Here is a 14,726-nt window from a genome sequence, read left to right as displayed (position 1 = left end):
TAAAGTCTTGTAAAATATTACATTGAATGGTCCAAGCACTTATTTCTTTACACACTGTCCATCAGCATAAGTCTTATTGGGAGGGGGGGGGGGGGGGGGGGGCCCTAGAAACTTCTCACAACAATGTCTTCTGATCCTTGTTATTCATAATCACTGCACATAGTGATTCAATATTCTGTTTTTCTGAGCCAAGATTTTCTCTCACTTAACATTAGATTAGATTAGAATCTGTACAGTATGGAAACAGGCCCTTCAGCCCAACAAGTCCACAATGACCCTCCGAAGAGTAATCCACCCAGACCCATTGCCCTACCATATATTTACCCCTGACTAATGCACCTAACACTATGGGCAATTTAGCATGGCCAATTCACATCTCTGGATTCAATTAATCTTTAGCATTCAGCGCATCTTTAGCATTCAGTTAATTAGGCACAACTGAGGACTGCTGATGCTCCCAATGCAGTCTCCTCTACATTGGGGAGACTGGATGCCTCCTCGCAGAGCGCTTCAGGGAACATTTCCGTGACACCCGAACCAATCAGCCACACCGCCCCGTGGCCCAACATTTCAACTCCCCCTCCTCTCTGCCAAGGACATGCAGGTCCTGGGCCTCCTCCACCACCGCTCCCTCACCACCTGATGCCTGGAGGAAGAATGCCTCATCTTCCACCTCGGAACACTTCAACCCTAGGGCATCAATGTGGACTTCACCAGTTTCCTCATTCCCCCACCTTACCCCAGTTCCAACCTTCCAGCTCAGCACTGTCCTCATGACCTGTCCTACCTGCCAATCTCCCTTCCCACCTATCTGCTCCACCCTTCCCTCTGACCTATCACCTCCAGCCCCACCCCCATTCACCTATTGTACTCTTAGCTACCTTCCTCCACCCTCCTCTCTGACCTATCACCTCCATCCCCACCTCCATTCACCTGTTGTACTCTTTGCTACCTTCTCCCCAGCCCCACTACCCCGCCTTCCACCCCCCATTTATTTCACCATCCTGGAGGCTCCCTGCCTCTATTCCTGATGAAGGGCTTTTGCCCGAACCATCGATTTTCCTGCTCCTCGGATGCTGCCTGACCTGCTGTGCTTTTCCAGCACCACTCTGATCTAATTATTGTCCTATCCAATTCATTTCAATGTCTGAAACAGTGCAATATTTTCTACCAGCATTGATACTATCTGGTAACTTAACCACCTTCTGTAGCCTCGAGCTAAAATCATTGACAGTTTTTCTTCTGAAGTCTAAAGTCACTTTTTCACCGTAACACAGCACTCCAGTTGACTGCTGTGTAATGTCCTCTTTGGCAGTTCAGGCTGATTCACTTACAGAATCGATCAACCCACTTCTCTGCCTCATCAACATCTTGTCAATCTCATCTTTCAGGCTTGTCTACTTTGACACACATTGTGCACAGAAAATCATGATGCACCTAGACACGCAAATATAATGAAGGAAATAAAAACAGATGCAATTACAGGCAAGGGGAAATTTCAGCCCAATACTTCCGTCTAGTACTTGACAGTTAACACCAGACAGGTTTTTTTAAATTAATTGACATCTCGTCAGTAAAGAGACAAGTAATGTATTGAGGAGATATGTAATATGGTAATGATGGTCACCTTTGTAGAAAATCTAACTAATCTCACGCTATGTTAGATTTTAAAGAGTAGGGTATAAGGTCAGTCTAACTCGTAGCGCTGACTGACAGAGAGACAGTTTGCTGTCAGGTTGATATTTGACAGAGCTGAAAATGTGTTGCTGGAAAAGCGCAGCAGGTCAGGCAGCATCCAAGGAGCAAGAATCGACGTTTCGGGCATAAGCCCTTCTTCATTCCTGACGAAGGACTCATGCCCGAAACGTCGATTCTCCTGCTCCTTTGATGCTGCCTGACCTGCTGCGCTTTTCCAGCAACACATTTTCAGCTCTGATCTCCAGCATCTGCAGTCCTCACTTTCTCCTCTGATATTTGACAGACCCAGGTCCCGGGACCGACATTCAGCAGCTGTCAAGAATCAGACAGGGCACGGAACCGGGGTAACATCCCACCGGAGCAACCGCACCAAGCTCCGACTGCCTCGTCCCTCCCGAACTGCCTGACTCCTCTCGGAGTATCCACCACTACTGAGCTGTGAATCCCACAGTACCTGTGTTACCTGTCGGAGCAGGGTCCTCCCTACGCCGAGGCGCAGCCTGAGCCCCTCAGCCCCAACCACCGATCGTAGAGCTCGCACGGCCGCCATCTTAACTGGAAATGAGGTCAGCACCGCGTCGACGCCAAGAGCACGGCTCACCCGGCTCAGCGACGGCAAGCAGCCAAGGTACCAACAGCAGTACACTGCGCAATGCAAGAGAGTGCCAACATTGGCATAGTGTGCAATGTCAGAGTGTCAACAGCAGCATAATGTGCAATACAACAAAGTGCCAACACCAGTGCAATATGCAATACAATAGTGTCCCAACACCAGCACACTGCACAATGCAAAAAAGTCCCCACACCAGCGCAATGTGCAAAGACCAGTACACTGTGCAACGCAAGAGTCCCAAAAATCAGCCCACTGCAATGTATGAGAGTCCCAACACCAGCCCACTGTGCAATGTAATACAGTGCAACGAGTGCTGGTGTTAGGACTTTACTACACTGGACAGTATGCTGGTGGAAGGTTTGTAGCGGAGTTTCCCAGGAAAATTTCTTTTCCTAATATATACCTGTATTAATGATTTCGAGTTTGGTGTGTCTGGAGAAATTTCAAAGTTGTCAATGTAAGTGGCAGAATAAGCAGAGAGTACTGTAGTATTGGGCCTAAAAATTGATATCATCAAATCAGACCATTATGGGTTACAGTAATTGGACATGATAATGAGCAATTGAAAGAATTTGAAAAATACATGAAAATAGGCCCAAAACGTAAAAAAAGTTTTCTCTGGGGGTTAACTACATAACTTGACTGTATGTGGGAACCAATCTTTTATGCAATTAACATGAAAGCACCAAGCAATGTTTTTCAATTTGTTTTCTGCACAACTGAATGCCTGGCTGAGTACTGAAAGTATGATGAAATGGCGATACAGCACATAACATTAGTACTGTCCGATTTCCTTCTCTTTTTTACAGTTCAAGCTTTTTCAATTCCGGTTCCCTTTCCATTGCTCTTCCTTTTTTTTCTTTCTTCCTTTCTGCTCCCTTTACAGTTCTCTTTCCTTTTTCTTCAAATTCAATGTTTTAAAATTTGTCTTTATCTCTTTTTCCTATAACTGACGTTTTGCTGAAAAGAAAATCTATCTAAATATTTCTTATTTCTAGTGATTACATCTCAATTTCAGGTTTCCCTCCTAATTTAAATGATGGCAAATCACTTTGAACATCTCATTCTTACAAAATCCTGTTTTTATTACCACCTCTAATTTACCTACAAATTCTCTCAGTTTACCCATAGCCAAAAATTTAAAATATTCCACTGTCATGTCTTGTCCTCTCAGAGACGTCTTAGCAAAGTTAACGACATATTGACAACATAATCTGTGTGATATAATTCACAACAACACTTCTGTTTTAGGACCATTACTCTCTCATACTCATTTCTTTTAAAATTCACAGATCCTCTAAAATTCAACAAATTCCAATTTTGCATGTGTTTTGAAGATGTGGGTGTACTGTACCTTTAAGAGAGAAAAGCTAACAGAACTACCTGGCAGCAAGTGTTCTGAATAAGACACAATGTAACATGTGGTCCAGCAGCTTGAATTAGGCCAATCAGTTCAAATTATACCCAAAAAAACCCAAACTCCAATCAAGTTTGAATATTGACAATATTAAAAGCCAATGACACAATCCTATGCTTTGGGGGTATAAGATTGGGAAAAATTGAACGGTTGAGAGAGAACTGCCAAAACACCAACAGATGTATACTGCTAGTCAGAACTGTCTGAAAGGTACCTGTCGAGAGAAAGAGTTTGCACTGAGAGAAACATCGACACTGACTTGGAGAGCAAATCTGCAAACAGATGTTTCAACAGCTGGCTGGTTTGAAGTTTGAATTTTTCAGTAAATCTTAATTGGGGTTTTATCAGATTTGTATTATAGAAGGGAAAGTAGAAGATAGATTAGAGGAAGGAGTTGTAAATAGTTGTTAGTTAATTATTCTCTGTTATACTTTAAGAAATAAAGTTGTTAATTTTTACTTTAAATAGTTCTTGGCCTCTCGAATTTTCACAGATTACTGCATGGGATAAACCTTTTCTGTGTTAATGGTTTAAATTAAGCAGAAGGGCTTACCCCATGTCGGAACAGTTTGGGGGCTCGTCGCTGGGATTTGAATGGTTTGGGGAGCTTTTGTCCGCGATTTGAACAGTTTGGGTCTTGGATTTGTGATTGAACTGGTTTAAACAGACTTAGACAGATTTAAATAGATTTAGAGGTACGAAGCATCCCAGCAGATTTAAACACTTGCAGATTACTGTCCTAGACCTTTAAATAAACATAGGTGAAGCAATTTGTTTAAATTCAGTCACTTGTCATTCATTAAATTAAAAGTGAGAGAAACGGCTCTTAAAATGGTTAAAGAGTTTCTGGGATTTGAAGATGATTCTCAAATTGACCAAGACAGTTTAAAAGGAAAGAAAAAGGCCATACTTATATGGTTATTAAATAAGTTAGATTTGGGTTTAACCAAGGACAAAAGTAAAGCTGAAATTGTAAATGAATTACTCAAACACTTAAGTTTGTCAGAGAAACAGACAAGTGCAGTAGGGGTAGAAAACTTGAATTACAATTGTGGAAAATGGAATTAGAAGATAAACAAAGAGAAAGAGAGGAAAGACAGAGGGAGAGAGAAAAAAGAGAGAAGGTTCTTGGTTGAGCAAAGAGAGAGCGAAAAAAGGGAAATAGAAAGAGAAAGAGAGGGAAAAGAAAGAGGAAGAAGGTTCTTAGCTGAGCAAAAAGAGAGAGAATTTGAACAAGAAGTTGCGACTTAGTCAGCAAAGTCAAGTTAACAGAATGGAGATTAAAAGAGAAGGTAATGATATATACAAATATGTTAAAACTCTGCCACATTTTGATGAGAAAGATGTTGAAGCCTTCTTTATTTCATTTGAAAATTTGGCTAGGCAGATGGAGTGGTCTGAGAATTTATGGGTAATGCTAGTTCAGACTAAACTGGTAAGCAGAGCAAGTGAGGTATTTGCCACGCTGTCAGATGAGGGGTCAAGAGATTATGAAGAGGTTAAACAGGCTATTTTAAGTGCTTATGAATTGGTACCAGCATATAGACAGCAGTTCAGAAAGACAAAGGAGGAACCAGGTCAGACTTATGTTGAGATCTAAAGAATTAAATATTGTCATTTTGATAGATGGGTGTGTGCTTTGAAAATAGATAGGACCTTTGAGACTCTTTGAGAGATTATTCTTCTGGTGGAGTTTAAAAACTCACTTCCAGATATGGTAAGAATTCACGTGGAGAAACAAAAAGATCAGGAAGTGAGAAGGGCAGCAGAATTAGCAGATGATTGCATATTGGTGCATAAGACAAACTTCCAGCCAGAATTTCGTCCAGTGAGGGATAGAACTTGGGAGAAGGGAGGATCCTACACTACAAAACCAAGAGTAGAGAGCACTGGTAAGAATTTACCACAGGATAAAAAAGAAGCCCAAGGGGGTGGAAAGGAGGTGAAATGCCTCAGGTATTTCCACTGTGGTAAAGTGGGACACATAAAGTCAGTGCTGCTAATTAAAGAAAGGGACCGTCGGAAAAGATGTGGTAAAAGAAGCTAAACCAGTGGCATTAGTGAATGTAGTAAAGAAGACCTCAAGAAGAGCTGAGGAACTGCAGGAGAGTGCATAGCCTAGGCAGGGACTGACTATGGAGTTAGTGCCTGATCTATTCAAAGAATTTTCCTCTGTGGGTAAAGTTTACTCAGAAAGAACAGGGGGAAAAGGACAAGAAGTTACAACTTTGAGAGATACAGGATCTAACCAGTCGCTGATAATAAGGGATGAGCAAATATACACTCTTTCTGATCTGTTACCCGCACATGTGGTAATTTGTGGGCTAGATGGACAGAAATTTAGTGTTTCCCTGCGTAAGGTCAGGTTGGAGTGCCAAGTTAAGACAGGGGAAGTTACTGTGGGAGTGATTGACCGAGTGTCAGTTCCAGGAATTCAGTTTGTTCCTGGGAATGATTTCGCAGGATCCAAGGAGGGAGTGACACCCCTTGTTGTGGAGAACCCCAAGGAAGACCAAGAAACTGAGGAGTTAAAATAGAAATATCCTGGTATTTTCCCAGACTGTGTAGTAACCAGATCCCACCACCAATAAGTCACAGCACAAAGCAAAAAGTAAAGAGAAAGATGAAGGAGTTAAGGTTCAGTTAGCAGATACCATGTTTGATGTAATGGTGCAGGAAAAACCTGAACAGTCAGAGGTCAGACAGAAGTGTTTAGTCCTGAAAATCTAAGGGACCTGCATCAGCAAGACAAGACAATAAAATAGATATATGTGGATGCATACTTGGAAAGGGAGGCAGAGAATATTCCACAGGGTTATTATCTGAAAGATAGAATCCAAAGGCGGAAATGGAGACCACGGCAGGTTAGTGCAGAGGAGAAATAGGCCGAAGTGCATGAGATTGTATTGCCGGTAGCATTCAAACCGGAGGTGTTACGGGTAGCACAAAACTATCTGTAGGAGGTCACCTAGGGGTTTGAAACTCAGGCTAAGGTACAAAAACATTTTTCTTGGACTGGAATGCAACAGGATGTAGTTAACTTTTGCCAAACATGTCAGACATGCCAAATGGTAGGTAAGCCACAGGCTGTAATAAAACCAGCACTTTTGTTGCCAATTCCCACATTTGAAGAACCTTTCACGCAGTTTATAATTGATTGTGTAGGTTCCCTCCAGAGAACTAAAAACGGGAACCAATACTTGTTCACCATAATAATGTGTCTACCAGATTTCTGGAGGCAATTCCATTACGGAGTATCAAGGCAAAAAGGGTAGTGGAGGAATTAGTAGCTTTCTTCACACGGTATGGACTACCCAGAGATTCAGTCGGACCAAGGGTCAAATTTTACTGCTAGGCTGTTTAGGGAGGTTATGGTTATAGCACTTTAAATCCAATGCTTATCATCCTGAATCCCAGGAAGTTTTAGAAAAGTTGCATCAGACCTTGAAGACCATGTTGAGAGCATACTGTCAGGATTACCCGAATGATTGGGATAAAGGTATCCTATTCATATTGTTTGCCATTAGAGATGCCCCAAATGAATCTACTCAGTTCACTCTCTTTGAGCTAATATTCAGGCATGACATGAGAGGTCTTTTGAAATTAATTAAAGAAAAATTGGCTGGGCCAAAGTGGAAGATCTCACACTTAGATTATGTATCGGAGGTGATGGAGAGACTAATTTGATCAGATCAGTTAGCTAAACAGCACCTAAAGAGGGCACAGTATAGAATGAAGCAAGTGGCAGATAAAAGCTCTGACACTGGGACGTTTTCTCAAGGGGATGACATGTTAATACTGTTACCAGTGATAGGAGATCCCTTCAAAGCCGGGTTTAATGGTCCCTATCATAGAGAAAAAGGTGAGTCAGGTGAATTATGCAGTAAAGATGCCAGATAGAATGAAAAGATATCGGGTATGTCGTATGAACATGTTGAAACTGGAGTGAAAGAAGTGGAGAAACAGGTGTTAGTTACTGCCCCGCAGAGTGAGAAACCAATGATGTGGATTTTGATGTGTCTCAAAATAGATTAAAAAATTAAGAAGTCTTTGAAGAGTGGGATAGGTTAGTAAGCTATCTGTCTCAGGAGCATAGAATGCAGTTGAAAGATTTGTTACTGCAATATAAGGACATATGTAAGAATCAGATGGGGAGGACTAATGCTATTGTTCATGAAGTAGACATAGGGAATACTGCTCCGATAAAACAACACCCCTATTGGCCTAATCCTTTTAAAGCCAGACTGATCCAGATGGAGGTGAAAGCCATGCTCGACGAGGACATCATCAAACCAAGCCAGAGCGAGTGGAGTTCGCAGATCATCTTAGTTCCCAAACGGGACGGGACTGAACGATTCTGCATGGATTATCGAAGGTAAATACCGTTACAAAATCGGACTCCAATTCCTAGATTGGAGGGCTGTATTGAGAAAATCGAACAAACCAGTTACATCACCAAATTGGACTTAATGCGTGGTTACTGGCAGGTACCTTTATCAGAGACAGCGAAAGGAATTTCTGCGTTTGTAACCCCAAATGGGCTATATCACTTTAAAGTGGTGCCCTTTGGAATGAAGAACACACCCGCCACATTTCAAAGACTCATGAACAGAGTTGTGGCTGGGTTTAACAAACTGTAGTGATCTTTAGTAAGTCCTGGAAAGATCACATGGTACAATTGGCAGAGCTCTTTGAACGACAACGAGAAGCAAAACTGGTGATAAACTTAAACAAAACTGAATCCGCAAAAGCAGAGATGATGTTCTTGGGACAGAACATCGGTCATGGAAGGTTGACCCCACGGAACGCAAAGACGAAGGCCATTGAGGAATTTCCCATGACGAACCTCAAAGAAAGAGGTGCTTTGATTCTTAGGACTCAGCGGATTCTATCGGAAGTTTGTTCCAAACTTCAGCAGTGTAGTGGCACCATTAACTGATTTGCTGAAAAAGAACACAAAGTTTCAGTGGACAGAACCATGCCAGGAGGCATTCAACCATTTGAAAGTCATATTAACAACCAAACCAGGTTTAGCTATACCACACTTTTCAAAACCTTTTAAAGTCACCGTCAATGCTAGTGACATAGGAGTTGGAGCTGTACTTCTACAGAAAATTTGAGGAAGGGGATTAAAGTGCCAGTTGGTTACTTTTCAAAGAAGATCAACATTCACCAGAGGAAATCAAATTCACGATCAAAAAAGAACTGCTGAGTTTGGTACTGGCCTTACAACACTTTAATGTGTATGTCATGAACAATATGTCAAAGACGGTGGTTACACGGATCACAATGCTCTTACATTCTTAGAATGTTTTAAAGACATGAATATGAGACTATTTCTTTGGAGTGTTATGTTATAAACTTTAAATTTTAAAATCGTCCGTGTTGACGGTCATAAGAATGTAATCGCAAATGCGTTATCACGGGTTTTCCTGTTAAAGTTTAGATGAGATTTGTATTTAATTAATGTTTTATATATATAATTACATAGGAAGAAGTTAAGGTGAACTTAGATTAAAGTTATCGGTACATGAGGGTAATGAGTTTAAAAAACAGAAAATAAAATGAAGCCATCTTTTAATTATGATTGTTCATTTTTTCTTAAGGGGGAAGTGTTTTGAAGATGTGGGTGTACTGTACTTTTAAGAGAGAAAAGTTAGCAGAACTACCTGACAGCACTAATTGTTCTGAATAAGATAGAATGTAACATGTGGCCAGAAGCTAGAGCGGCTAGTTGCCTGGAGTCAAAAACAAATTTGAATTAGGCTAAACAATTTAAATTATACCCAAAAAAAACCACAAACTCCAATCAAGTTTGAATCTAGTATGTTGACAATTTTAAAAGCCAACAACACAATCTGATGCTTTGCAGTATAACATTGGGAAAAACTGAATGGTAGAAAGAGAACTGCCAAAAGACCAACAGATGTAGACTGCTAGTCAGAACTGTCTGAGAGGTACCTGTCTAGAGAAGGAGTTTGTTCAGAGAGAAACATCAACATCGACTTGGAGAGCAAATCTGCAAACAGAAGATTTAACTGTTGGCTGGTTTTGAAATTTGAATTTTTCAGTAAATCTTAATTGGGAGATTTTTCGGACTAGTATTATAAAAGGGAAAGTAAAAGATAGGTGGAGGAAGGAATTGTAAATAGTTGTTAGTGAATTATTCTCTGTTATACTTTAAGAAATAAAGTTGTTAAACTTTACTTTGAATAGATCTTGGGCTCTTGAATTTTCACAGATTACTACACGCGTTAAATCTTTTCTGTGTTGCTGGTTTAAATTCAGCAGGAGGCTTTACCTCACATCGTAACACATGACTCCTCATTTTCATATGATTCCATGAGTTATATTACATTTCTTCACAGAACTGAAATGAGTACTCTAGTTTACCTTTACTTTAAAATCCAAATTCCCAAAAGATAATAACAGAAAATTTATTCACAAGTGCAAAAACAAGTCTTTTTTCTAATGTGCCTTCACTAAACTGGTTGTATGAGAGACGTCTGCATGGCATACGTAACCTGGCATGGCAAACCAGCTCACACATTATTTCTTTTGTATTGTATTTGACTAAGAAAAGAATATGGCAAAAGGGACCCTGGTGGTGGAGATGATTATGATGGTCCAAGAAACTTGGCATCACCACCAGCAGTAGCCAAGCCCGCCCTGGCACCATAGTGGAAAATGTTATCACCACGGGGAAGTCAATCATCAACTTTTCGGACCATACCCTTCAACCGGAAGAGATTGAAGTTCTTAGCAAGGGTCTCAATTTCTGCCCCACCACCAAAATGGGACCCTATGGGTCTTGCAGGAGACACGGAGGAATTCGTCAGACAAATGAGACTCTGGGATTTCTTTTAAGAGGCCAGCAATGATCCTAATGAACCCACCAAGGAACCCGAACAGTCATCACAGGGATCCTTAGAGGAGTGACCAAAGAAGGAGTCATAGAGTCATAGAGATGTACAGCATGGAAACAGACCCTTTGGTCCAACCTGTCCACGCCGACCAGATATCCCAACCCAATCTAGACCCACTTGCCAGCACCCAAACCCTTCCTACTCATATACCCATCCAAATTCCTCTTAAATGTTGCAATTGTACCAGTGTCCACCACATCCTCTGGCAGTTTATTCCATACACATACCACCCTCTGTGTGAAAAGGTTGCCCCTTAGGTCCCTTTTATATTTTTCCCCTCTCACCCTAAACCTATGCCCTATAGTTCTGGAATCCCCGATACCAGGGAAAAGACTTTGTCTATTTATCCTATCCATGCCCCTCATAATTTTGTAAACCTCTATAAGGTTCCCCTCAGCCTCCGACGCTCCAGGGAAAACAGCCCCAGCCTGTTCAGCCTCTCCCTATAGCTCAAATCCTCCAGCCCTGGCAACATCCTTGTAAATCCTTTCTGAACCCTTTCAAGTTTCACAACATCTTTCCGATAGGAAGGAGACCAGAATTGCACGCAATATTCCAACACTGGCTGAACCAACGTCCTGTACAGCTGCAACATGACCTCCCAACTCCTGTACTCAATACTCTGACCAATAAAGGAAAGCATACCAAACTATCCTATCTACCTGCGACTCCACTTTCAACGAGCTATGAACCTGCACTCCAAGGTCTCTTTGTTCAGCAACACTCCCTAGGACCTTACCATTAAGTGTATAAGTCCTGCTAAAATTTGTTTTCCCAAAATGTAGCACCTCGCATTTATCTAAATTAAACTCCATCTGCCACTTCTCAGCCTATTGTCCCATCTGGTCCAGATCCTGTTGTAATCTGAGGTAACCCTCTTCGCTGTCCACGACATCTCCAATTTTGGTGTCATCTGCAAACATACTAACTGTGCCTCTTATGCTCGCATCCAAATCATTTATGTAAGTGACAAAAAGTAGAGGACCCAGCACCGATCCTTGTGGCACTCCACTGGTCACAGGCCTCCAGTCTGAAAAACAACCCTCCACCACCACCCTCTGTCTTCTACTTTTGAGCAGTTCTGTATCCATATGGCGAGTTCTCCCTGTATTCCATGAGATCTAACCTTGCTAATCAGTCTCCCATGGGGAACCTTGTCAAATGCCTTACTGAAGTCAGAGTCAATTTGGACCCCACTGGAGGGCCGCTGCCCTGGGCTTGACATGTATGCTCAAACTGTCAGGAAATATATAAATGTCAGATTCATCAGTTGTGTCCACAAGGTAGAGCAAAACATCACCCGATCACAACGCAACACCATCCATGCTCTCAAAACCAATCACAACATTGTCATCAAACCAGCAGACAAAGGAGGAGCCATCGTCATTCAAAATAGAACTGATTACTGCAAGGAAGTGAACCGACAACTGAACGACCAGGAACACTACAGGCAATTACCAGCTGATCTGACCAAAGAGCACACCCGTGAACTAACTACATTGATTAGGACTTTGGATCCAGTCCTTCAGAGTTCCCTATGCGCCCTCATCCCATGTACTTCTTGCATAGGCGACCTCTACCGCCTTCCAAAGATACACAATGCCGACACACCAGGACATCCCATTGTATCAGGCAGTGGGACCCTGTGTGAGAACCTCTCTGGCTATGTCGAAGGTATCTTGAAACACATTGTACAGGGGATCCCCAGCTTCTGTCGCAACACTACAGATTTCTTACAGAAACTCAGCACACACGGAGCAGTAGAACATTCCTCATCACAATGGACGTTTCAGCACTCTACACCAGCATCACCAGCACACGGCATCGTGGCAACAGCCTCAGTATTCAACACCAACAACTGCCAATCTCCGAACACCATCCTAAAACTCATCTGCTTTATCCTTGACCACAATATTTTCACATTTGATGACCAGTTCTTCATCCAGACACACGGAACAGCCACGGGGCCAAAATTTGCACCCCCAATATGCCAACATTTTCATGTTCATGTTCAAACAAGCTTTCTTCTCTTTGCAGGACATCCATCCAAAACTATACACCAGATATATTGACGACATTTTCTTCCTCTGGACCCATGGTGAGGAGTCATTGAAACAACTGCACAGTGATATCAACAAGTTTCATTCCACCATTAAACTCACCATGGACTACTTTCTCACATCCGTTTCATTCTTGGACACATGCATCTCCATCAAGGATGTGCACCTCAGCACCTCACTCTACCACAAACTCATAGATACCCTCACGATGCTACACTTCTCCAGCTTCCAACATATTAAAACAACCATCCCCTAATGACAAATCTTACTCATAAACAGGATCTGTTCAGATGAGAAGGAATGTTATGGGCACTTGGAAGTACTCAAGGAAGCCCTCATAAGAACTGGGTACGATGCTCAATTCATTGACCACCAGTTCCAATATGTCACAGCGATAAACTGTAATGACCTCCTCAGGAAACAGACACGAGCTGCAAACGACAGGATTCCCTTCGTTGTCCAGGACTTCCCAGAGGCCAAAAAACTATGCTATTTATGTAAACCATTTTAATTTGGCCGGCGACGTGCTTATCGAGTCCGGCATTCGCAGCCTGCAACTATTATCAATGAAGATAAGCTCCTTGCCAAGACCTTCCCCACTTCTCGCCTACAAACAATCACCAAACCTCAAACAGATAATTGTTCGCAACAAATTGCCTGGCTTTCAGGGCAATACCATACAACCTTGTCACAGTAGATGCTGCAAGACGTGTCAGAGTGTCAACATGGATACCACATTACATGTGGGGTCACCTCCTACCATGTATGTGGTAGGTAGTCATGTGATTCAGCCAACGTTGTCCATCTCATACACTGCAGGCAAGGATGCCCCGAGGCATGGTACATTGGCGAGACTAAGCAGAGGCTACAGCAACAGACGAATGGACACCGCACAATACTCAACAGACAGGAGTGTTTCCTCCCAGTCGGAGAAACACTTCAATGGTCAGTGGCATTCAACCCCGGACCTTCAGGTGACCATCCTCCAAGGTGGACTTCGGGACAGGCAACAACGCAAAGTGGCCAAGCAGAGGCTGACAGTCAAGTTTGGTACGCATGGGGATGGCCTCAACTGGGACCTTGGGTTCATGCCACACTACAGGTGACCCCATTGCACTGCACACACATACACACACACTCCTACAGACACACACACACACTCCTACAGACCCATAAACTCATGCAGACCCTCTCTCATACATACATTCCCACACTCACACGCACACATGCACCTTCTCACAGAATTACACTTACACTGACACACACATATACACTCTCTCACAGATGCTCATACCTTGCCCCCGCGCACACACACACATAAGTTTGTGAGGTGAATTTATACTTGCAGGATTGCATTTTATTTTGATCAAAAACTGCATGAATCCATGTAAAATTTTTAAGATTAGAATTCGTCTGAACATTGGACACAGACAACCTTACACAGGACACCTCATATCTTCAATGCATTAGCTGGGTTGACATGGCACCTATTGTTAAAGGTCACTTGAGAATGTAACTTTAAAGAAGTTCTGGGACATACATTTGAAAGAATTGAAACCAACATGGTCATTCTAAAAGATGAGAGACTTAACATACAATCCAGGTCATTTTCAATATATAATTTCAGTTACATCACACTGTAAACCTTTGCTATAGATTCTGTGTCTTACGACCTTATACTTCATGAAGGAGCAGTACTCCGAAAGCTGGTGCTTCCAGATAAACCTGTTGGACTATAAACTGCTGTTGTGTGTGATTTTTAATTGTACACCCCAGTCCAACATGGGCACCTCCAAATTATGGTTCAGTGAGTGAGAAAACTGCCACATGTAAGGTCAGGGGAAAGTTAGGGATTGCCTGAAAGACGAGTTAATTTAGGACGGGAGTGGGGGGACGCTCAATCAGGGAGGCGGGGTGCTTTAGCGAAAGTGGCGGTGTTTGATCAGGGAGGTGGAGTTTGTGTATGGGGCGTGGTTTACAATGAGGCGCAGCGTTGAGAGAGAGGGGCGGTG

General features: G+C 42.4%; 1 protein-coding gene across 2 annotated transcripts in view; it reads right to left on the bottom strand.

Annotated features, from left to right (window-relative positions):
* dbt (dihydrolipoamide branched chain transacylase E2) overlaps window positions 1–2,303 on the bottom strand; it is a 61,230-nt gene extending 58,927 nt beyond the window's left edge. The window contains exon 1 of one of the 2 annotated variants that reach the window (XM_043699688.2): window positions 2,162–2,303. In XM_043699688.2, coding sequence (XP_043555623.1) covers window positions 2,162–2,248 — 87 coding nt within the window. In that variant the 5' untranslated portion in view covers window positions 2,249–2,303. Of the gene's footprint in view, window positions 1–2,152 lie in introns of both variants that reach the window. The other variant, XM_043699687.2, reaches the window with a different exon arrangement.
* Window positions 2,304–14,726: the final 12,423 nt, after the last annotated feature.

This window comes from Chiloscyllium plagiosum, unplaced genomic scaffold (genome assembly GCF_037043375.1).
Source record: "Chiloscyllium plagiosum isolate Xiang-an unplaced genomic scaffold, Cpla_swu_hap1 HiC_scaffold_9, whole genome shotgun sequence".
Taxonomy (NCBI): domain Eukaryota; kingdom Metazoa; phylum Chordata; class Chondrichthyes; order Orectolobiformes; family Hemiscylliidae; genus Chiloscyllium; species Chiloscyllium plagiosum.
The sequence above is the reverse complement of the archived record's forward strand: the minus strand, read 5'-3'. Positions and strand labels throughout refer to the sequence as shown.